The sequence below is a fragment of the Micromesistius poutassou genome (genome assembly GCF_964030765.1).
Source record: "Micromesistius poutassou genome assembly, chromosome: 11".
Lineage (NCBI taxonomy): Eukaryota > Metazoa > Chordata > Actinopteri > Gadiformes > Gadidae > Micromesistius > Micromesistius poutassou.
The window spans coordinates 11,909,282-11,934,894 of NC_140281.1; the positions used below are offsets into that span (position 1 = coordinate 11,909,282).

Here is a 25,613-nt window from a genome sequence, read left to right on the forward strand (position 1 = left end):
CACAGGTATGCCTAATTGTTTGAAAGATGACTACTGTCTTACATAATGCTTATTACAAATTTTAGGTAAAAAGGCTACCAAGAAGATTCGAAGATTTATTCCTTGTGAAGGTATGTGTTAATTTACAGGAACCAATGCACTGAAGGCAATGTCTACATGGCCTGAAGGCCTACATCATTGTTAAATTGTATTTTTAGAGTAAACCAACAAAAGGGTCTCCTTGTACACAGCCAGTGTGATCGTCAGGTACGGGTTGGTAGCAGGAACATTTGAAGTAAAACAGTGAAATGGACCACTGCATGCTGAAAAACTTTAGAGAATCTTTGTGAGCATTGCGAGCAACACATTTCGCCTGTAGCTCCCTCTGATTGTTGCTCACTCAGAACAAAGATTCAGTAAGAATCAAGCCAAGAGAAGAATAACAAAAGTTATGCGAGTTAAGAACACATCATTGTAGCATTTAATTCACCATCGTGGCTATGTCAGTATCGGGCCAATTAGTCACTACAGTTGAAAGTACTTTTTTATGACTGTTGACTATTTATTACAGATGACTTTGTTCTTCCAACTCCTCCCAAAGTGACAGATGCACAGTTTGGTAAGTGGTTGTGTGAAACCAGTTTTGTCTTTGATTGGGTATCACATATTTTGAAGTTTAGTATGCCATACCAGAACTGAAAGGTTACAACTTAAATTGAATGCCACAAAATATACATTTCAATTGTCTTTTATGTTAATGTAAACTGTTAATGTTTCTTATGTTGACTAACCAAATACGTGTAAGATAATTTTAAATTATTGACATATTAACTCTTCCCAGTGTCTAAACCCTCTAAAACCGCTGAAAGAATCCAAATGGACATCCCCTCAAGCTGTCGATCTCGATCCTTGGCACACAGTGGTAGCAGTAGTCCCTCTGAGTCTCTTTCTAATGGTCAAAGGTATTTAATTCAAATATGAACAAAAGTACAATATTGTCAGTATAACTGAAGCACTGTAAAGCTGCATAGTCTGAACTACAAGTCTTCCAGATGTAAGAAAATGTCACATGTTCATAATCATACTTTTTTTCTAGTAAAAATAGAAATTGCGACACAAAATGATCATTCCCACTACTTGGAATTATACTTCATTTGCAATATCTGTTGTAGCAATTTCCCTTCTTTATTTTATTTTTTTTAAACCAGATCCTTCAGCCCTGGACAAGAGAGTCTGTCCAGATCCCTTTCTCAGAGACAGCGTGGGGGTTCCTCACTGTCTTCCACTCATGGACGGAGGTATTTAATTTAAATATGAACAAAAGTACAATATTGTCAGTATAACTGAAGCACTGTAAAGCTGCATAGTCTGAACTACAAGTCTTCCAGATGTAAGAAAATGTCACATGTTCATAATCATACTTTTTTTCTAGTAAAAATAGAAATTGCGACACAAAATGATCATTCCCACTACTTGGAATTATACTTCATTTGCAATATCTGTTGTAGCAATTTCCCTTCTTTATTTTATTTTTTTTAAACCAGATCCTTCAGCCCTGGACAAGAGAGTCTGTCCAGATCCCTTTCTCAGAGACAGCGTGGGGGTTCCTCACTGTCTTCCACTCATGGACGGAGGTATTTAATTTAAATATGAACAAAAGTACAATATTGTCAGTATAACTGAAGCACTGTAAAGCTGCATAGTCTGAACTACAAGTCTTCCAGACGTAAGAAAATGTCACATGTTCATAATCATACTTTTTTTCTAGTAAAAATAGAAATTGCGACAAAATGATCATTCCCACTACTTAGAATTATACTTCATTTGCAATACCTGTTGTAGCAATTTCCCTTCTTTATTTTATTTTTTTTAAACCAGATCCTTCAGCCCTGGACAAGAGAGTCTGTCCAGATCCCTTTCTCAGAGACAGCGTGGGGGTTCCTCACTGTCTTCCACTCATGGACGGAGGTATTTAATTTAAATATGAACAAAAGTACAATATTGTCAGTATAACTGAAGCACTGTAAAGCTGCATAGTCTGAACTACAAGTCTTCCAGATGTAAGAAAATGTCACATGTTCATAATCATACTTTTTTTCTAGTAAAAATAGAAATTGCGAGAGTCTGTCCAGATCCCTTTCTCAGAGACAGCGTGGGGGTTCCTCACGGTCTTCCACTCATGGACGGAGGTATTTGATCATTCCCACTAATTTGAGAATTAGACTTCATTTGCAATAATGGTCATAGCAGTTTCCTTTTTAATTTATGTATTTTTTTTACCATATAATTTAGCTCTAGCCGAAGGAGTCTGTTCAGGTCACTTTCACAGAGTTCCTTAGAGTCCTTCTCACGGCGTCAGAATGCTTCTGAACCCACAAGGAGCAGTAAGAGGTGAGGGTGTTGTTAGGAACATATTCTGGCATATGGGATATACTGGAGCTTTTTAATCTCTTGTATCTGTCTTGGGTGTATGCTTAATATGACCGTTATGGGTTGCATAGTATGCAACCCATTTTCTCCATCAGTGACACCCCAAGAACGACTATCGACCGAAGCCTCAGGCAGCCTCCTGAGAAGTCTATGAGAGCTGAAAGGGATCCCCCAAATGCAGCCAAGGCGATGTCGATGCATGCACACTCAAACAAATTGAGGAAGGAAGACTTCCCGATGTCTGAAAAAAGTAATGTTATTCTCTTATTTTTGCTGACAAATAATTCATTTCAGTTGAATCAGACTCAGCAGTTCAATATGACACTTTGCCGATTCTTCAAACTAACCTGATTTTTCACATGAGGGCAAATGAAAAAATTAGATTTTGTGGTGTAGAGCGTACTCACTACATTATAATAATCGGTCGTTTCTTTTTTGGCTAGAATTCCAGAAGAGAGTTCTTCAGCTCCTTGTCGAAATCAAGGAAACAATTCACGTTGCCACCTCATCTGCTGGAACAACTTATGAAGTGAAGCCGGCAAACACTGAAGAAGAGCTCGAAGCTTTAGAGAATCGCTTGGAGGATGAGAATGAGGGAGCAGAACTGGTACGTTTTATTGGGGTCTGAGTATCAGGCTAGTGAAACATGGTTTCACAACTCTTATTTACATGGGGCTAATGGGGCTTAAAGTTCTAGGGCACCATTCCTGATTTCAGGCAGAAGAGCACTTTTAAATTAATTCAATACAGTGTGCACATTTCCTCCTGGACAACTTTTACAGGCCTCAAATCTTTTCTTTCTTTAAGCCCTGAATTTCAAAGCTAAAGATTTGTAGAGATATTCTTATGCCGCTCCCTGATTGGGTACAAGACAAACGCACTCAAACTGATCTAATAAGTACAGCTTCATGGGGCATTTTACATTTTGATCAGAGACAACATCAGAGACAGACAAGACAAAGAGGTGTGCACGTTTTATAGGCGCATGGGGCCTATAGAGCGTGCACAGTATGTTTTCCTCCGGGTGTGTGTGTTATGCTAGCAGTAGCTAATGTACCCCGGAGGACAACAAGTGCTATAAAAAAACGAAGACAACAAAAGGATTAAATAATTAATCTTGTAAAGTGCTGGCAAAGTTTCATTATGACAATTGGCTTAATTACAAACTCCCCGTCCTCATCATGTGACTGCTTTGTGGAGGTCTGGACTCTACTGACCACTTTTTCTGGTTATATTTTTAATTTCTTGTTGCTCCTTTTCAGAGTAAACATCTGAAGAGGTTGGGAGGTGTTGATGCTGCAGACCATGTTAAGAAGTCAATGGCTGCGTAAGTAACTTTATGTTCCTTTTTTGCATTAGTTTATAGTGATTATGTTCCCTGTCATATACTGTCATGCATTCCCCCACACACCCACTTACTTGCTCTCTGCTACATTTTCATAATGAACTTGATTGCACTATAATATTCTAATATAAATCTGTTTTACCATGGCAGAACTATGACAAATAAAATGATGGCCATAATGAGCCTCAGAGGAAGAAGTGGGAAGGTTGCCTTCATGAAGACTCATCTGTACAAGATAATCTGTGGTGAGTGGGACTCGGATTAGAGCCGCTGCTCCTCTGCTTAGAAAGGAGTCAGTTGAGGTGGTTCGGGCAAGGTGGTTCTGGTAAGGATGCCCACTGGACGCCTCCCTTGGGAGGTGTTCCAGGCACGACCAGTGGGGAGGAGACCTCGGGGAAGACCCAGGACTACTAGGTGGAGAGATTATATCTCAACACTGTCCTGGGAACGCCTTGGGATCCCCCCGTCAGAGCTGGTCAATGTGGCCCGGGAAAGGGAAGTCTGGGGCCCCCTACTTGAGCTGCTGCCCCCGCGACCCGACCCCGGATAAGCGGAAGAAAATTAGATGAGATGAGATATTCCATTCAGGGCTCTAAACTAACTTCTCTACCGGCAGCACTGGTACTACCAACTGCCTTTTGTTGGTCGCACAAGCAAATGATAATCAATGACGTTGCACGTTGATGAACACTAATTTATATACTTGAAACATTGGCAATGCCACAAAAGTTAATATTTGCAAAATATTTTAATTTGAGAGGTTACCATTTGCTAATACTGATGTTTTTTTTCCCCTCTTCAGACGCTGTCTTGAGCTCATTTGAAACAACAATGACAAAAGTACAAGAATACATGTCCAAATATTTTAAATATGCACCAGAGAGGGTGGGTGGCGGTGGAATAAAGAAGTAGTAGAAGAAGGGAAGATTTAACCAAAGCTCTGCCATGTTCAATGTTTGGGCCGTTTTTTTTTCTAAATGACACACTAATTGACACATAATGTTGAAAAAAATATTAAAATGTTGGCACACTTGTAGCCATGTGAGATAATAAAGCATTTCTTACGTCAGTGAAATGTCTTTATATTCTTCTTGGTCTTGCTTTGACTAATTGTCTATCCATTTCAAGGTATTTGGTGTTACTGGAGCTACTGTTGAACACATCAATACTTTAGTGAAAACTAACAAAAATATATAGTGTGTCAATGTTGAAAAGCAGGACTTTAGTGACGTTGAAATTTCAACGTTGATTGGATTTGCAAAATCTAAATAAGAATCAACATTGATTCAATTTTGGCAAATTCACCTATGTTGAAAAACGTGACGTTGGAATGACGTTGCTATTTCAACGTTGATTAGATTTGCAAAATCGAAACAAATTTCAACGGTTATCCAACACTGGCACCTGACGTTGACTCAACAGTGACTTGACGTTAAATTGCCAGCTGGGAAGGGAAAGAGGCGGTGGTTGAAAAAAGTATTTCGATCGCTTATTAAGTTCACTCGTGGCGTGTAATGATTTATTCGTTTCCCTGTATCATTTCCTTAATTTAGAAGACAGACACAAAAAAAAAATTATAAAAAAAATGATATAAAAAAATGTATATAAAAAAAAATTATATAAAAAAAAATTATTAAAAAAAAATATTATATAAAAAAAATATTTAAAAAAAAATTATATAAAAAAAATATTTTAAAAAAATATATTTAAAAAAAACCATATAATTTTTTTAATATAAATTTTTTTTTCATATTTTTTTTTTTATATAATTTTTTTTATATAATTTTTTTCCATATTTTTTTAATGTATATTTTTTTATCTGTTTTTATATATATATATTTTTTTTTATAATTATTATTTTTTATATATCAGTTTTTTGACTTTGTTGCCTTTTTGGGAGCTTGGTTCCCTCTGGCTCCCACGTAATTCGATTTATACATTTCAGAGCTGCCAACAATCACGATCCCCCCCACAGTCAACATTTAAGCCCAGTTCAGACCAAAGATTCGCGACGCAACTGCTTGCAACTCGCAACTCCTTGAGAGTTGAGGAGGAACTTGAGAGTAGGCTAGAGTTGCTGTGTTTCGCCATTCTCCACTACTTCTGCATTGTAGTAATTCGCTGGAGCTTAGTTTGTTTAGATCCCGCTAGTTGGATATATTGCATTCTTTCGTAGTGGCGACTTCTCGACTGCAAGGGAGCTCGGCTTCCCCTAAAATTCCCCGAAAATTAAATAGTCTGATATATACTGTTGTGTTAACATTTCATTGATTAAAAATGCGTTAGAACACGTCCATCTCTAAGACGAGTTCGTTCAGAATCAGCTGCTTATCGCAGGTCGACTGACTCGATTTCCTTCTCATACACTTGAGTGTTTAATTTGCGTGTGTTTAGACAGATGGGCGTGCACACACACGCGCACCAAGCATCACCCGCATTCATTCATTATTTTAAACACTCACTCGCGGTAAAACTGTTTTTTCACGATCAAATACTCATCAATCCTAAAAGTAATGGGCTTGTACACAATGTCTTTGTCAAGAACATATGTGTTTGCTGTACGGTGTTTGCAGATGCATTGATTTAAAAGTAGGCCTACAATTTACCACTGTATCAGCTGTTCTTTCCCAAATCATTTAACCAATCATTTAGGCCTACCCTAAAACTAGATTTTGTTTTGGAAGCCTGGAATATACTTTCTCGAATGTATTATTGTTATTATTATTATTATTATTTTAACGCATGGCATAGCTTACTATACTTCATTCATGTTCATTCATGCAGCCCTATGGAAAAAAAAATGTTTCCACAATCCACACGCTATTTCTATGCAGTTTCACACGTATGCATAATCTTTGACATCATAATATTTAACATGCAAGTGTAGTGGTGCCTGGTTGCTGCAGGGGAAAATCAGCTTTGCGCCGGGTGCAAACTAGCAACGACACATGCGTCGGTGTAGAAAGTCAATTGCGCCGGGCGCAAGATAGGGCCCTTCTTCTGTTTGGCGCACATGGCTAATTTGCATACGCGCACAGGACTGTTGGAATGGGAACATGTCGGACTGGCAGCATTACGGGGGCGCGATTACGGGCTGGCGGAGTTACATTTAAAAAACGCGTTCAAGTAAAAATAAATAAGAAAAGCGGAATCAATTTGTGGCGCTCGTTGTTCAATCTGTGGCGCAGCGCCACACATTGGCCTATGTGTGGGGAAACACTGCACGGCCATCACACATGTGCTCATTCGGAGCATTGTAAATCATTTATTGTTTCATTGTTGTAGCCAGTTCATTTATGTAATAAATTAACCGTCAACAATGCGATCGGGATTTTTGACGGGGGGGGGAGCGATCAGGATTGTTATTGTTGTTGGATGTGTGGCGTGTGTGTAAGCAAAAAAAAGCGTGTATCACACGGTGAACCCGTTTGAGAACCACTGCACTAGAACGTATGAGGTACATGTTGCAAGTGTATGTGCATGGAAGAATACACAGAGTCAAGCTGAGTCTCTTAAGCATGTATTGAACGCGTTGTCACATAACAAGACTGGCACGTGTTGACTGCCCGAGTCCATACACACACAAGCCCACTAGGGGGAGCTGTCGGCTTGCATAACATTAGCCTACAACATCTCCCTTTCTTTAGTATAACAAAATACAAAACAATAACCTGGATAGAATCAGTCATTAGAACATTAGTGCTCATATCCACATGTCAAAATAGTGCAATAGAAATAGTGTATAAAGACGAGACAGTAAGTCAATATGAACCAGGACCTTTGCAGAACTATAACCACAAAATAGCAGTATCAAAGCATGCACAAAACAACCGAATAAGAACATTCGAAGTAACCATCTTTTTTTTTTTTTTTTTTTTTTTAACAATTTTTTAACAATAACAATAAACCACTGTCCCGCATATGTGTGTGTGTGTCAGTCTCAGCTCAGTGTATGACCTAAAGGTCAAGTCTGTCCGGAGGCTTAATATGCCTCCCGCTCCGGGAGCAGGCCCGGCCCTGTAACGCACGGCATGGTGTGGACACAGCCCGTGAGGGAGATGGCGGTGACCTCAGGGCTGATAACCTTGGAGACGTCGCAGGGCTGCTGACGACTTCCTCTGCATTGGCCCCGCCTGCATGGCCCCCGTCAGCTGCACCCGCGTCCACAGGCTGCTCAGGTGGCCGTCCTTCGTGAGCTGCTGGCTGTGGGGGGTCAACCTCTGCTGGTCGGAGATCGATCCTGTTGCGACGATACGCGGTTCCCTCTACGTTGACGAGATAGGACCGCGGTCCCACCTGCTGTAAGCATACACCTCTCCTCCATCGGCCCGTCCTGTCACCCGGGAGTGGTTTCATCCTGATGGGCTGGCCGACGTTCAACTCCGGCAGATCCCTCGCAGATCTGTCGTAAGTCAGCTTCGTTGCTTGACGCTTCACTCTCAGCCTGTCTGTGACCCCAGTGGTGACCTGAGGCTCTAGCAGCTGGTCGGCCACAGGGAGAAGAGTTCTCAGCCTCCGTGACATCAGTCGCTGTGCTGGGCTGCTGTGCATGCCCTCAGTGGGCGTGTTCCTCCAGTGCAGAAAGGCCTTCCAGGGGTCCTCGTCGGCACGGTCTGCTTTTCTGCATAGGCTCTTCGCAATCTTCACTGCAGACTCTGCCTTGCCATTAGCCTTTGGGTGTCTCGGGGAGGACATGACATGTTCGAAGCCCCACTCCCTCGCAAACACCCGAAACTCTCCACAGTCAAATTGACCTCCACAGTCTGAAATGACCCGGTCAGGGATGCCGTACCTTGCAAACTGCGCTTTGCACCTTCTGATGGCCGTACCAGCAGACAGGTCTGGAAGTAGATCGATCTCCCAGAAGTCAGAATAGTGATCGACCATGAGCAGGAAATCCTGCCTTGCGTAGCTGAAAAGGTCCATGCTCACCAGCTGCCAGGGACGTGTGGGGAGCGGGTGTGACATCATAGTCTCCTTCTGTTGCTCGTGTGCATACTCGTTACACACAGAACACTGTTGTACATAGTCTTTGATTTCTCCCTGCATGTTTGGCCAGTAGAGAGTATCGCGGGCCTGTCTGAAACAAGCCTCACCCCCCACGTGGTTGTAGTGGATCCGTCTCAGCATCTCTGGGCGCATAGATTTCGGAATGATGACTCGCTGGCTCCTAAAAAGCACACCGTCCTGTGCGCTTATCTCATCTCTGATGGCCCAGTAATCTCTGATGGCCATGGGGCTCTCCTCTTTGTGTTCTGGCCATCCGCCCAGCACGACTGACTTCAGTGTTTGAAGGCACACATCCTCCTCTGTGTGTTTCCGTATCTGTGCAAGGCGTTGGCAAGTGACGTTGAGGTAGTCTGCTTGCTGAATGGCTGCTGTGTCACACTGCTCCTGCTGCATACTGCAGACCATTTCACGTCTGTACTGAATGTCCATTCTCTGTGGTGGGGTGGGAGCCCTGCTGAGCGTGTCACTTATGTACATTTCAGGGCCTGGCTTGTACACCACTGTGAGGCAGTAGTTCTGAAGTGTAAGGAGCATGCTCTGCAGGCGCTTTGGTGCACTGAGAAGGGGCTTAGAGAAGATTGACACTAGCGGGCGGTGGTCGGTCTCTGCAGTCACATCACCCCTCCCATATAGGTAGTAGTGGAAGCGTTGACAAGCGAATACGATGCTCAAGCACTCCTTCTCAATCTGTGCATAGTTTTGCTCCGTCTGGTTTAGCGCTCGGGAGGCGAACGCGACCGGCTGCCCCCCTTGAAGCAGGCAGCAGCCCAACCCGGTCTGACTGGAGTCACTCTGTATGGTGACTGGCTTGCTGACATCGTAATAACGTAGTACTGGCACCGCCGTGACCAGCGTCTTGATCTCCGTCATAGCAGCATCATGTTTGGGCAACCAGTGCCACGGCACCTCTTTGTCCAGCAACCTTCTCAGCGGTTCACACACCTCTGATAAGCGGGGCATGAACCTCGATAAGTAGTTGACGAAGCCGACACACCGCTGAACGCCCTTTGCATCCGTGGGGTTTGGCATGTCGAGGACCGCCCTGACCTTCTCGGGGTCAGCTTTGAGGCCCTCCGCCGACAGTACGTGGCCGTGGAAGCGGACCTCCCTCACACGAAACTGCAGCTTTTTGATGCTCAGCCTCAGCTTCACTTCCCTGCATCTTTCCATGAGAGCAATGAGGTTTGCGTCGTGGTCTTGTACAGCCTCCTCCTCTGTGTCCCCACAGCCGACCACAAGGATGTCATCCGCTATAGGCTCAATCCCTTTCAAACCGGCCAGCAGCTCATGTTGTTTCCTCTGATATAGCTCCGGTGCGACTGACACACCGAAAGGGAGCTTCAGCCAACGCTTTCTACCCCACGGCGTCCAGAACGTTGTCATCAGGCTGCTCTCCTCATCCAAGCGACACTGCAGGAATGCGTCGCGCGCATCCACCAGGGTGAAGACGCGCGCCTTTGGCAGCTTGTACAGCACGTCATCTAAAGTGGGCATGAGGTAATGGGACCTCTTCAGGGCTCGGTTAAGGGGCTTAGGGTCGATGCAAAGCCTCAATTTGTCTGGCTTCTTCACTATGACTAGATTGCTTATCCAGTCTGTGGGCTCAGTGACTGTGGTTAAGTGTCCATCCTTTTCGTACTGGTCCAGCTGCGCCTTAACAGCCGCCTTGAGGGCCACCGGGACATTCCTTGGTGCGCACTGTACGGGCACAACAGTGCTGTCCAACACGAAGTGAATATCACCCGGCAGTGACTCGACTGGGCTGGTGAACACGTCATTGTAAGTGTTGATAAGACAGTCTCTAGTCAGCTCACCTGCCTTGCAGTGCTCCACTTTGTTCAGCTCTTCGGGAATGGTGAAACGCATCAGGCCCAGTCTTTCACACGTCTCCCCTGAAAGCAAAGGCTTCTGGCTGGTACACACAACCTCAAAATCCAGTCTGTGTGTCTTGCCCCTGATGACACACTGTGTGCTGTACACGCCAATTGAGCTCATCCACTCACTGTTGTAAAGCCTCAGTCTGGCAAGACTTTTCTGAAGAGGAGCTTTAGGTGCCAGTCTCATCTTGTCTTCCATGCTCATCACGTTGCAGGTGGCTCCAGAGTCAAGCTGGCACCTCTGGACCCCTCTGTGGAGTGGCAGGTTTACAAACCACTTTTTCCTCTGAGTGTTCACAGCCCCCAAGCTCTCCGCCGTGTACACATCTCTCTCATCGCGGCCGTAGTCCTCCGGGTCCCCCAGCGACGGGTCATCCACAGCGTTCAACTGACGTGCTTGCTGGCCTCCTTTCATGCAAACTTTGGCAAAGTGATTAGCAGTGCCGCACAAGCGACATGTCTTTCCAAATGCGGGGCACAGGTCTCGCCCCCGTCTGTGTGGTGTGCCACAGTACTTGCATCCACCTGTGCCTCTCTGTGGCTGTGCTGATGTGCTGGCGGACTCGGATGGCCTGCCGGTAGGTCTCCGTCCTGGTCGCTGTCCATATGCTACATTGATGCTCTCCCCAGGCACAGAGCTGCTAAGTGACATGGATTTTAACTTATTGTCCAACACCTCCACTGCACGGACAATGTCAATAGCCCCCTCCAACTTAAGGTCCTTTTCTCTTAGCATGCGTCGTCTGGCGCCCTCATCAGTTATTCCCAGAACAAGCCTGTCCCTTATGAGCTCATCTCTTAAAGCTCCATATTCACATGTGGCAGCTTTCTCTCTCAGTCTTGTGACAAAAGCATCCACTGACTCCCCATCCTCTTGTTTAAGGTTTCCAAAAACATACCTCTCAAAGATCACATTTTTGCTGGGTGTGAAGTATTGCCCCAGTTTGTCGAGTATCGCACCTGCGTCTTTCTGCTCTTCCTCCGTGAGTCCCAGATTGTGCTTGTAAACATGGTGGCAATCCTTCCCCATCAGCCTCCTGAGCGTTGCTGCCTGCACCGGCTTCTCTGCCTTGTCGATCCCGGTTGCAAGCAGATAATCCTCAAACTCTGAACGAAAGCTAGCCCAGTGGCAGTGAAGATCCCCAGTCATCTTCATGGGCTCCGGTGGCGGAATGTTTGAAGCCATCTTCCCCACGCGGCGCTAACGCTAACAGGCTAACTGAAACTTCTAACTACGTCTAGCAAACCCAATAAACGCACTCTGTAACATTTACAGGCAACTTAGGATGTTCTCTGGGTTCCAAAACCACTTCTGACACCATGTTGCAAGTGTATGTGCATGGAAGAATACACAGAGTCAAGCTGAGTCTCTTAAGCATGTATTGAACGCGTTGTCACATAACAAGACTGGCACGTGTTGACTGCCCGAGTCCATACACACACAAGCCCACTAGGGGGAGCTGTCGGCTTGCATAACATTAGCCTACAACAGTACATACGCCTTTAAGAAAAAGGGGGGCGTGACTTGTTGTTTTGGCGTCCGCAGACATTGGCTGTGCAGTGCGGACCGCTAAAGTAGAAGAAAAGAAAGGTAACCATCTGCTTTTACACAATAATATCAATAATAGTACAAAACAAAACACGTACTTTAATTTTATACGAGTGTGATTGGCTATTAATGACCAATGCGAAGTTAAATACAACGCATATTTGAGGTTTCAAAGTTTGAGTCAAGTCGATATGTTTTGCTGCCGAACATTTTGATGGCCAAGTAAAGTTGGATCGATGGCCCAAAATGGCCGCGGGAAGTTCGCGCTTATTGTGTTAAAGACCAAACAAATATATATATATATATGTGTGTGTGTGTGTGTGTGTGTGTGTGTGTGTGTGTGTGTGTGTGTGTGTGTGTGTGTGTGTGAGAATAAGAGGAAATACATTTCTGTTTTTTTTTAGATCAACTACAGTTGAATATCATGACACCATGAAGGAACTTTATACGGCATTTCAGAATGAAACAATAGCCGTAACGACACTTCCGGGTGGCAGAACGAGCGGCTACCACTGACCTGAAGCCATCCAGCCGGCTGTAAACACAGATAATAATAATAAATAATAATAAATAAATAACAATAAAGACTATGTCACACAGTCAACAAAACATTGTTGTTGATCTGAAGTTGAAACGATGACGAAAACTATATTAATATAATATAATATATTATATATATATATATATGTATTAATGAGACGTCCCGTAGCACCCCGCAAGAAGAAAATCATTAATTCAAGCCATTTACTCTGTTTTCTCGATCGTGGAAGGGTTTGTTTACTAGTGGTGCCAACGGAGAATGCATCGGCTTTTGCCACCCGGAAGAACATAGTGTGACGTCATGGTGAATTGACTTATACAACTCTTTACAATAAGGTACGTAAAAAACGTGGGTAGTTACTGAGGAACGAATGTGTAACGAATGATGAACGACCAACTGGGGCCCCAGTTAGGGCCCCCGTTAGGGCCCCCGTTAGGGCCCCCGTTAGGGCCCTGGTCGTTCATCATTCGTTACTCAGTAACGAATACAGTAGTCCCCTAGTCCTGGGGGTCCTAACTGTCACTTAGGACCCCAGTTAGGGCCCTGGTCATTCATCATTCATACTCATTTGTTCCTCAGTAACTACCACGTTTTTGCGTACCTTATTGTAGTTACCTACATTTTTATTAAGAACGTTTAAGTGAACCCTGTTTCAGCTCTGGACTTTCCACAAGGACAAAACAGCGACTCGGTCCGAAAACGTTTGCATCTCGGTTTCTCTTATACCCTTTATAAAAATCACTAATCTGTGTGTGTGTGTGTGTGTGTGTGCACTTGACACTCCTATCTTTCAGAAACTCCTCCTGTCACCTAGCCAATCAGGATGAATACATCTTGTGAGCCAGACCTCCATGTTGAGTTCGTCAGGAGGGAACGGTTGCGATTGGCTCGTATTCTCTACGACCAGGAATTAATTCTGAATGAATTCCATGCGCAATACAAACTACCACAGAGGGAGTACAGATGCTTGGTACAGCTCCCCTTCTATCCCTCTCTCCTCCTCTACCTCTGTCCACCCTCTACATATACATAAACATGTGTGGGGGGCAAATGTGGGGCATCCGTGGCCTACTGGTTAAGGAGTTGGACCGGTAACGAATCCCGACCGGTAGGCAAAAATATGGACGGGGGGAGTAGTTGTGCAGCACTCTCCTACATCCTCATCCACGGATGAGGTACCCTTGATCAAGGCACCTGAAACCCCCACCTGCTCCCGGGTGCTGCACTGCGGCTGCCCACTGCTCCGGGTGTGCTGGTGTGTCCCCATGTGTGTGGACCTCTGACAAGGTCACTGCTGTGTGTGTGTGCAAGTGTGTATTTGTTCACTGGCTCCCAGATGGGTCAAAAGCAGCAAAAGCGGTAACGCTTCCCTGACCCTCCCAGGATCTTCTGCGGCACCCAGTCAAGGCGACCCCGGCCATGATCTCAACAATATATATGAGCGCTGTCAGGCGATTCAAATATTTAATCCCACGACTTTCCATAGTTGACCGTGATAAATCACATTTCTATTTGTTCTAAATGTACGTTTAATTTTTTTAAATCCTTTTCAACATTGGAGTGGAGAAATATGCTTGCTTTATGCAAATGTATTTTTTTTATTGGAAACCTGCCAGCCATATGCACATGTTTTTTTTTCGTTGACAAAACAATACGATAGACCCCAATGAGCGTGTAACAGCAACGGTTAATTGTATATCCGATATATATGTGCGTGTATGGTTTATTTGTGTGTATATATGTATTTCTGTACTGTGTATATTTATGTTTTTGTATATACATGTGTGTTTATAGACTGTGTATTTGTGTGTGTGTATATTAGGCAGCTAAGGAGAACAAGGTGGAGTCTCTGTTGGATCTGCTGCAGAAAAAAGGAGCGAGAGCGTGCAAAGTGTTTATTTCTATGCTCCGGGAGAACCTTGAGGTGAAGAATACCTTCCCCGACCTCGAAGATCTGGACTTTAGCCAGCTGGACTCCACATCCCCACCTCCACCTCTTGGTCCTCGATCCCCCAACTCAACCCAGAGAGTGGCCTCACTGCAGGTGGGGCCCTCACATGGGTCAAAAGCCAGACGTCCAGACCAGAGCAAAGGTTTGCACCCAACCAACCCTGTGCTACATGAACACTAGAAACAGCCATGTAAAAACCAAAGTCTGACGGTGTAACAGCCCAATCCTCATCCGATGTTATGTCACAAACAGCGTAACCCAAATTTAGGTCTAAATAAATGTTGTGCATGCACCAAAAGGCCAGATAATCATGTCACCCCCATTACACAATCAATGCTTTCCGACTGTCTAGTAGAAGCCTTTCAAGTTTCCAAGATCTAATCATCTTGAAAAACCTTGATGGGAGAACCTTGATGCAGTCGTAACAGTCATCTTTTTTTGAAAAAGTATCAGATCGAGCAGTGCATGTAAACACAATCACTGTATTATTAGATATTCTGTCATGAGTATCGAAGCATAACATAAATCAAAGCAATACAGTAAAAAGTCTAGATCAGAGGGGTATTCCATCAAAGTCGCTAACGAAAGCGGCGCTTAGTTGATTAAGCCCAGTTAGAACTAGCGGCAACTTCCACTTGAGGCTTAAGCCGTTCCATCAATGCAGTTCAGCCGCGCCTTGCTCAGGTTAGTTCAAGCCAGGCTAACGTGTTATCGTGGATTATGCGTGAGATATGTAACCAGCCCAGAACCGTGAATGTCGAATCATGGATCAAATATCCGAAAAGGAGCGAGCAGGATCTTTTTCAGCGGCGAACAGAAGCTGCTTGTGGAGGTCTATGAGGAGTACAAGCATATAATAACTCAAAAAGGGAACACCATAACCATTAATAAAAACAGGGAGGCCACCTGGCAAAAAAATCGTCAATCTGTTGAATTCATAAGTAGTATTAAGCGTAACATATTTTAATTTAATATTGACCATAGATTTGGAATCAGGGAGATAGTCTCGAGTTAACGTGTTGGACTTACACCCGGTCGTCCGGGGTTCAATCCCCACAAAATGAGTAATATAGGAAGGTTTACTAGAGAAATCAAATAACTTTTCATGCCATATATTTTCCATTTCTTTGAATATTCTTAATTATGGAATTAATAAAATGAATAAAGGGAATTACAAAATTAAGCTAACGCCAAGAATACTATGAAATACTCGAACGCGAACTCGGGTCGCACATATCACAGGGCAAGTGCTAGACCATTCACCCAACTGCTGATTCCTGATTTTGTTATAATACATAGATTTGTGTAAGAATGTGTTGAGAAAATAGCCACAGTAACAATAGATAGCAATTCATTGAATAATTTCATTTGCATCATTTAGACCCTTAGTGAAAATATACGCTGTTTGTACTTCATATATGTACATTTATGACAAAATCGTGAGGACTAGGCTTGGCGGAACCTTCTGATGGTACACTTGTTGCAGACAGATGGATTTCTTTGAAACACCGCTCAAGTTAGCCTGACAGTTAACCTCATAGACGAGTAGACGCCTGCTAGCTAGCCTGCTACCGTCCAGGTAGCAGGTAGCAGGTTACTTAGCGTAGATTCCCTCAAGTCACGTTAATGGAACGCAACTCTTGCTGAAAGAAGCCAGGCTAAGCGAAATAAGCCCGGCTTTGCGCTTAGCTTGGTTGATGGAATACCCCTCTGTTCTTCCATTGAATATCGTACACACACACTATGCACAAGACCTTTGAGTGCCTGCAATACATTATTATGAATATAATTATTATTGTTTGTATTTATTCATTGTATTATTAGGCTCGACCAGAAAACCAAAGCGGCTGATTTCTCTGAAGGGCAAGCTTCAGCAGGTGTCAGAGATCATCCAGACCACAAAGTCTCAGTTCTTCAGAACCCAGATGAAGACCGCAAAAAAGGCCTGGTCTGTGGTGGTCTTCGACACTGAACTACGACAAGAATTCATCAACATGGAAAAAAACAAGTAAACCCACATACACGCCGCATAGCACAACACCGGCTCACAAAATGTAAACTTGACTCAAAAATGAACATGACAAACATTGAGAATATGCAGTAATTAATGTTTTATGTCACCACAATGTATTTCCGTCATTTCAGGTCCAGGAAGGACATTTTTTGGATTGGTCTAGAAATTGCAAAAAAAGTGTCAGTTTCCACTCCTGAAAGGCAGATGAACCTGTATTGTATATAGTCTGCGTTACGTTCACAATGGAGCTCCGCTTTCTCCTACTATGTAATTCACCTATTGTGTAGGAACATTGACAAAACGATGGCTTTATAGAAAGCCAGACTACCAGACTACCCAACCATAGTGGGAGTTTAGTGTGTTTGTGTGTGTGTGTTTTGTCATTGGGGGTGTGGTGGTAATAGATGTTAATGTTTTGTGTCTTATAGGAGTCTTGTTGTCCTGAAGAGACTGAAGATGGGCTTTTCAAGTTCCAAACTCTTCACAAACATATCCAGCTTCAAGGTTCTGGACAATCGGCTGTCCACAGGTGACCCGCACATCGGCGTACCATTAGTCACCTCGGACCAGCTGCTGCCCAATAAGGAGACCTGTGGACAAGGAATGGTACAGCAGTCTTCTCAGAATGCATCCCTTGCTTTACACAATGGAACGTTCCTCATTCTGGAAATAATTTGTGTGCAGATGTGTATGATTTTCTAGGTGATTGACTGCATCATACGTGGCCTGCAACATTAACTCTGCTTCAACTTAAAATTTGGACCTTTGACCATTGGCTCATAGGTTAAGGATTTGTGTTCGGTCCGAATAGGACCACTTACGTCAATAGTCCAACTTTTCAGAGTTGGTTTTGCCGTTTTGCCATGATTTTTGTGAAGCAGGCCTCTCTTGTATTGGATATTATCCGAGCCTGACGGTTCCCCACTAATGTGAATGTCCCCTCTAATTTCCAGTCCATCCAGACGAGCACCCCTTCTCCACCTTGTGATCCGCAACCCCCCTTGCAGACCGTCACCAGGGAGATCCTCGGTGTCCGTCTGAAGGATAAGTTCTTCTGCCCAAAGGACCACCTGCTGGACAACCTCCCCCCTAGCCAGTACGTGGACTGTGGGCGCTGCGATATGAAATACGGCAAGGAGGACTTTAAAAGGGTTCTGAGTGGGAAGGTGCTGGTCAAGGACAGGGAGTCTGACCTGTTCCTGGAGCTGACGGATGACCATCTCAGGAGCCTGCTGAAGGAGTCAATGGACAGGGGCTGCGACACCATTGACGAATTGGAGATAGCCCTGAAAGAAATCTACGTTCTTAAAGTCACCTTAAACCACAACATTGTCATCTCTGTGTCCAGAGCCAGCCCTGATGCCTCTCAATGCAGGGCTACTCATATTGTGTATTAGGGATGGGAGGAAATCCATTCATCTGGCATTTTCTCCCGCCATTATCATGTCTTTATAAAAAAAAAAATGAAACTGTAAGCCCTGTGTTAACTTGTTTTATCCTTTTAAGAGTGATGTGTATGGAATGCGCCACACACCGTAGCGATATATTTTAAGTGTCCATAAATCCTATCCTTTATTCGGACTAGGGCTGTCAACGAATATTCTAAATTTGAACAAAGGCCCTATCCCCAAAGGTCTTGAGTCTAGTGTGAGGAATCGCCAGCTGGTCCTTGTCAGAGGACCTGAGGGACCGTAGGGGTGGAGGAGGTCAGAGATGTAACGGGGGGCCAGAGCGTCCAAGGGGGCCAAGGGACTTGTATGTGAGTAGTAGAATTTTGAATTTAATGCAGAACTTGACTGGTAAACAGTGGAGCTGCATCAGGGTGGGGGAGATGTGCTGCCAGGGCTTAATGCCAGTTAAGACCCTGGCAGCTGAGTTCTGCACATCTGCAGTCTGTCCAGGGTTTTAGAGGGGAGACCGGTGAGTATGGCGTTGCAGTAGTCCAGGTGGATAGAGATGAAGCAGTGGATCAGGGTTTCGGGAACTGAGAGTGAGGGTCATCATGCGATGTTCTTCAGGTGGTAGAATGCAGATCTTGTGACGTTAGTAATGTGGGACTGGAATGATAGGGTGGGGTCCAGGATGACACCCAGGTTGCGGACTAGGGGTGATGGAGCAGCCATCCACTTCCAGGAGAAGATCCCCAACCTTCCTGAGCAGTGGCTTGGGGGCCATCACCATGAGATAAGTTTTATTGCTGTTCAGTTTGAGGAGGTTAGAGGTCATCCAGGTTTTTCATCCATCTTGATGATCATATAGGACAAATAACGTTTGAAAACAAAACAGTTTTAGGTTCATTGGCTCTTTAATCCACACAATAAAATAATCTTATTTCACATTGTGAGGTCACTGCTATTTCCAGTCACTATTTTTTTTCTGCATGTTTCTTCTACATTTTTTTAATGCCAATTACTGGCTTGCCCTTGCTGTATTCCCGTGTAAGGAATAAAGTAATCTTATTTGAATGTTTATCTGCAGCGGCTGGATCACCAGTCCACTGTAATATGTGAACATTTTCCATATTTTTTTCTAAATGTGTTTGGAACGTATTTGAATATCTTTATCCATTGTAAATCTTCTAATAGTTGTATCATTCCTATTCCTGCCTGCTACTTTTATACACTAATAACAGAATAAAGAATGTTTTTTTTTGTTGTTTTGTGTACGTATCTATAGCAGAGGCGTAGCCACGGGCGGGCCTGGACGGGCCTAGGCCCGCCTAATTGTCAGTCCTGCCCGTCCAATCAGAGGGCTTTCCTTCGTTTACGTTCACCATCTAAAAAAGGCGCGCAAGTCAGCAGTCGTCGGAGAGCTCAAGAATCAGTCAAATCATGAACAACCGGCAGCTCCTCCCCCTCCCCTCCTGAACGTTTCTGTTTCTGTGAGAGTCCTCAAGTTACAAATATAAGAAATAAAGAAATATAGTAATTATACATTAGGCCTGTCTGTCGGTCGTGGAGGACTCTCTCTCTCTCTCTGCGTGTGTGATAAGTTTTAATCTTTGCAGTAGGCTTGTCTTATGGCCAATCTGTTTCAATTTGATGTGATGCACACCAAAGCTACGTTCATGCAGTTTTGCGCAGGTTTAAAATGTTTAGCCTAGCGACGAATTGTCAGCTGTGACCGAAAACGTTGAAGCGTTCAATAAATGTGACGCGCCGATGCATGGGTTCATGCAGTTTTGCGCAAGTTTAAAATGTTTCCGCTTAATTTGTCAGCTGTGATCAAATGCCTTTAATAAATTCCACCTTTACGTCATAAATATGACATGCATTTGATTAATGTTTGTATGGTGCTATCTAGGCCTATATAGATAGCCTATATACCTATCTTATGTTCAGTCAAATTGCCTTTGCCCGCCTGTTTTTTTTTCTGTGCCCAGTGCCACCGACCTATATGGACATTGCTGGCTACGCCAGGACGTATAGTCATTTACTTTTAATCTTGTTTCAATGAACACTTGACACACATCCGTGTTCATTGAAACCAGCTTGATTTACAATGGTTGCATAGTTTACGTTTAGTACGGTTTGGCTGTATGAGCAGGCCTGGGAATAATACATAAAAATAATATTACAATATTCCCCCGACTGTAAAATAATGCAACTGTAACCAATAAAGAGTTTGAAAACATAAATTGCACCTTTGTAACCAATTAAGCAGTTATATCACTAGTTAAATATAACCTATTAGACTAAATCAACACCTCCACTTGCACACAATAATTCATTAACTTGCGTCAACCCGTTGAATCGTATGATTGTAAAAAGAATCGCCGTTGCATTTTAAAGAGTCTACTGCGCCTCCCTGTGGCACTATAGAGGACTACACGCACACACCGACCTCCAATTCAGTTCAATTACAGAATATGAGCGTTATAAAAAGTATTAAATTATAGATTTCTGAGATCCAACTGTGCCATCTAACACAATGGAAGCACAATTGCGCGTGTGTGGAGCGGCGTGGAAGGGACGCTGAGAGGAAAAAGTAAAAAAAACTTCCACAGTGCGATGGCAACTCTTCTTCAGGGGAACACAGTCGAGAGTTTGTGTCCTGCATCTTGTTACCAAAGGAATGTTCAGGAATGTTTTTTCTGACATCCTGTCAGAAAAAGTTCTGCACCCACTGTGTGTGTGTGTGTGTGTGTGTGTGTGTGTGTGTGTGTGCGTGTGCGTGAATCAGCAGCTGAATAAACTGAAAGACACAAATAGCCAACATAATTTAATACACACATTGATTGATTGTGTTGCAGAGGTGGAATGATACTATAAGTACATATAAAAGGTGGGGTAAGGGATTCGGGAGAAAGTTTGTTGACAAATTCACTTTTCAAGTTTGAGGCAGTTGAGCTTTTCTTTCCATCCATGTTTATACTTTTATTCTACAACAATTCAGTTGGAAATATTCTACTCTTTACTCCCTTATTCATTGGATTACTAAAGTTACTACGACAAATATGATTTTACCACACAAACAATATGAAGAGTTAATAAAATATGGTATCTCTTCTGGTTTAAGGGAAACAGTCGCACTACAGGTAAGGCTGTTGTAGAGACTTTATGACTGACCAACAAGTTGATATGTTTGTTAGCAATAGCACGTATAATGAAAATAATGTTACACGCGACAATAACTTTTGCTTACCAGTATACGCCGTCGCCTTTGTCATCAAAAGCATACAGATCAGGAACTGTTGCTGGACGACCTCCATGGTAGCTCTTGGTTCAATGTGTCGCATTCTTCTTTTTCATTGAATTTACAGCAAGCTACACTGTGCCGCGCTGCTATGACATCATGATGCTTACGTAGCTGCCGCGGCTATCGCCATCTGGCCTAAAGGTGCATTCTATTGGTAGCCGGAATCGGGATTCATACTGTTTCTGGTCTGGAAAGGTACAAAAGAACCCACATCCTACCCGGAGGTCTCATCATCAAACTCGGGGAAGGTCCATGTAGACCGAGTCGGAAGAATCAACGTCACATGCAAACTAAAACAACCTTACGGCGCGCCACCATGTTTTCCGGACTGTTGCAATGAAACGCTTTCAGATCAGACATGTCATACGGACATATAAATCCGGATTGCCAATAGAATGCGGCATAAGCCATAAGAGCAGTGTCTGAGGTGGAAACACAAGTCAGATTTAGCGTAACCGCTCTGTCCAGCTCCGAGCCGCCCTGACCCGCACCAAACTGTACCGAACCGCTCAGTGGAAATGAGGCTTGCACGCTCATATTGTGTACCGTTTGTTAGTCCCACCTATGTTCTTTTTTGGGACGGTGCGGTCATGGGACGGATACGACAGAGGCCTCTATACATTTACAACACATTAGGTTAGGAGCGTCGCTACCCACTGTATTTTTGGGCTAGTTTAGCTAGAGAAGTAGACGAACAGCTGATAAGCTTTGCCTCCCCTGTTTGCTTAACTTTGTTTTGTTATGTTCTTTATTTTTTGCAACACTCAAGTCCAAAAGCCCGGTTGCATTGTGGTGTTGTGCTTGTTTTATGTTTTTTTGTTCACCAGTAAACCAATGTTCACTATCATCTGTGGTTTCCATTCCTTCATCGTTCACCCACATTTATTTCACATAGGTCACAAACAAGATTTTTTTAGCAAATCAGATCGCTCGAAAAAATTAAAAAATTATCAGATCACTCGAAAAAAATATATAGTTGAATTAAGACCCCTAGATAATGCGATTCATAGTCGAGTTAAGCGTGCATGTACAGAGTCAAATTGGATTATGCATTGAATTGCGTTCTGCGCATGCTTGAGATCTTTTCCCGGGGCCGTAAGCCGGAAGTAGAAGGAGACGATAGTCGTGTTGTTGTTGTCGCCGTCGGAAAATGAGAAATGGCGATTTATTTAAAAAGGTGCAGAAGATGGAGGAAGCCTGTGAATGTAGTTACCCCCTATAAGAATTGTGTCCCGGCCGTGGGAGCGCACATGGCATGCATTCATTAAAGGTGGAAGCACACAGACACTACGCTTTGATTTCACCCAAGGCTGAATTAAAAGTAAATGTTTTTTTCTAAATGTGGGTCATCAACGTAAAGTAGTAACTTCGGGCACATCTGTCAAAATAAATGTTTTTTTCTCCCAACGTGTTTACAATCTTTATTCATTCATTGCGCCGCGGCGGGGAATGCCGTATATGGACGGGCGGCGGAGGGGCTGCTCCGGCGGGAGAAATATGTTTTCAGTAGACAGCTGTCAACTCACTTCGGCTAGGCGATTTATTTAAAAAGCTGGCGCAGAAGATGGAGGAAGCCGGTGTCGTGCCATTGTAGTTACCCCCTATAAGGAGTGTATCATCATCAACATGCATTCAGTACACACTACGCTTCGATTTCACCCAAGGCTGAATTAAAAGTACATGTTTTTCTAAATGTTTCTCTTCAACAAGGTTGTAAAATAACTACAATCTTTATTCATTCATTGTGCTGTGGCCGAACTGACGGGGGTATTCTCTGATATTATGAATCTTACAGACTGAGTTGGGTTCTCCAAATCTCTGGTACTTCCACAACAAGTAAAGACTCCTAGTGGGGGTTATCTCGCCCATGGGAAAAAAGGAATTGGGGGAAATTAACTTTGGCTTTGACTCTCTGAAGTCCAGATTGAAACGAACATGGAGGAGAAAGCGATGTTTCAGCAGACAGCTGTCAGTTTACTTCGGGTCCATATAATTTCTCCGACGCTCCATTGTTCTGACCTCTCGGTCGTATGTGGTTGCATGCGTTTAACTTGGCCTCACCCGCCAATCCTAAGCTCTCCACGATGGTCACTCCCACTCACCTTTGTTACCTTTGTATTCACTACCCACAATGCAAATGTTTCCCTACAAGAATCTTCAACCATTGTCTCACTAAATGTATCCTTGGTAACTCTGCTGCCTGTACTTTCCCATGATCATGCTCTAATATTAAATCCAATATTTGGCTGGCCGACATGTCCAAAATAAGTTTCTCTTCATCACTTTGCACAACAGCACTCAGCACATTTTCTGCAGGAAACGCATTTTCTATTTCCATACATCAAGGTTGTGCTCATTGGCTCTTTGAGGAAAGAAGTGTAGGACTAGTGCGCCTTTAATTTTTTAAGGCTTTGCTGTTTATTTTTTATTTTTTTCCTACTACAGCAAATCACAGAAGCAGTATTGAAAATAAAAGGTATTTTTTGTTCTTGTAAAAAAAAAACGAAAACTAAATTTGCACAAAAATTGATTGACAGTACAAAATGATGCAATCATGTAAATGAAGGGAATGCGGAGGTGGGGGTAAATGTTGCTGCAGGGAGATGCGTTATGCCTTTTTCCATCATGAGAACATCTTAATAAGACTTTTTTTTGTACATTTCAGAATAGTATCACATAATCTGAAACTCTATATAAAAAGATTAGAGAGAAATGAACACAATTTGAGAGTGTTTTTGGATATTTTCTTCTTTTTTTTGCAAATGAAAGCTAGAAACACATACACTTCTTTAATATACTCATCAGTGCAACATTTTCCTGTCAAGTCCACGCTACAGTATCCTTTTTCGCTAGCTTAGCAGAGAGTTGTACAAGCTACAGTCCCCTATAACCCGGAAACTCGCATGGTTTCGGTGTTGGGGATCACAGAGAGTGTAAAATTAAAAGGACCCAAATTAAAACAGTCAAGCGTGTGTTCACCACAGCACACAGACGAAACAAAGAACATTGATTATAATAAAATAATAAAAAAGTGTTCAGTCCTCAGGATCCAGTCTGATTGTTGTGGTGCAGAAATCACAAAATTCCACGAGGCACCCCATTGGGATCTCTTCGAAAGTCCTGATATTGTCAATCTCAAATGGAGTTCACATCAAATGCAGTTTTTCCCCTTCTTCTTTTAAATTCTTAATAAAAACCCTTGCTTTGAATGTTTTCAGTCCATCTGTCTCCAAGAAAGAGTAGCATCATAGCAATTTAAACGAGTCCACATATGAGTAGAAGTACACATGTATTTTCTTATCTTTTTTAAAGATAAAAGAAATAGCAAAAAAAAAAACAGCCCATCACATCCCCTCAAGTTGATTTTTTTTATTTTCTGAACATTGGCAGCCGGTAGTATCTGTGTGTGTGTGTGTGTGTGTGTGTGTGTGTGTGTGTGTGTGGGGGGGGGGGTTTTGGGGGTATACGGGCAATACAAAAGTCAGTTAGTTGTGGGAGCTGATTGAGTTGTAAATGTGCTAGAGAAACACCCTCTAGTGGCAAGAGAGTGTAACCTTTGGTGAGGAAAAAAATAAAGCATCACGCAGAGGTCAGGTGACATGCCCTTAATGAAGTTGCGGTGTCCTTTCCTTTCATGACATCACCATGCTCTGGCTGCTACATGGGAACAAATAAAGAGTAGACTTGTTCTGCGGCTCTAGAGAGCGTTAGCTACAATATAGCACATGTCTATAATACAAGCTGGGCAAATACTCCTCTCTGGCTAGCACCATTCTTCTCACTTAGCCACTTAGCTTCTTTTCAAATCCACCTGCCCAGTGATGAACTCCACTATGGAGAGATTCGGTGTTGAAAGTGCATTCAAAGCTGCATTGTCCAGAGAGAGAGAGTGAGAGCGAGAGAGAGCGAGAGAGAGAGAGAGAGAGAGAGAGAGAGCAATCCACAGTGACGTTTATAGATGACCAAGTCAGTCCATGACAACAACAAAGTTCAAATGACAATGTGTCATGTCTTTGTTTTCTTTTTGGTTTGTTGACATTCTCCACAATGTACCACATCTGTCACCACATGAAACCTTGCCTTGTAATGCCATATTTGTGTTGTGTGTGTGTGTCAGGGAGAGAGAGAGAGCTAGAGAGACAGAGAAAGAGAGAGAGCGCAAGAGAGTAAAAGTGGTTGCATGTGGGTCATTCTCATGTAAATTGCTTTCATTTGTTTC

The 25,613-nt window shown here is 43.3% G+C and overlaps 1 protein-coding gene across 1 annotated transcript; it reads left to right on the forward strand.

Annotated features, from left to right (window-relative positions):
* Nucleotides 1–12,193: 12,193 nt before the first annotated feature.
* LOC311355341 (uncharacterized protein) lies at nt 12,194–18,171 on the forward strand. Its single transcript, XM_084475106.1, has 6 exons — nt 12,194–12,232; nt 13,526–13,701; nt 14,554–14,824; nt 16,507–16,690; nt 17,125–17,302; nt 17,650–18,171. Exons 2-6 carry the CDS (start codon nt 13,555–13,557, stop codon nt 18,091–18,093), a joined length of 1,224 nt encoding a protein of 407 aa, XP_084331232.1. The 5' UTR covers nt 12,194–12,232; nt 13,526–13,554; the 3' UTR covers nt 18,094–18,171.
* Nucleotides 18,172–25,613: the final 7,442 nt, after the last annotated feature.

What these genes read in the sequence shown, in the direction of transcription:
- LOC311355341 (XM_084475106.1), top strand. Translation starts at nt 13,555, where the DNA reads ATGAATACATCTTGTGAGCCAGACCTCCATGTTGAGTTCGTCAGGAGG. An exon ending in ACGTCCAGACCAGAGCAAAG is followed by an intron (nt 14,825 to 16,506) that starts GTTTGCACCCAA and finishes TTGTATTATTAG; the next exon opens with GCTCGACCAGAAAACCAAAG. An exon ending in ATCAACATGGAAAAAAACAA is followed by an intron (nt 16,691 to 17,124) that starts GTAAACCCACAT and finishes TGTGTCTTATAG; the next exon opens with GAGTCTTGTTGTCCTGAAGA.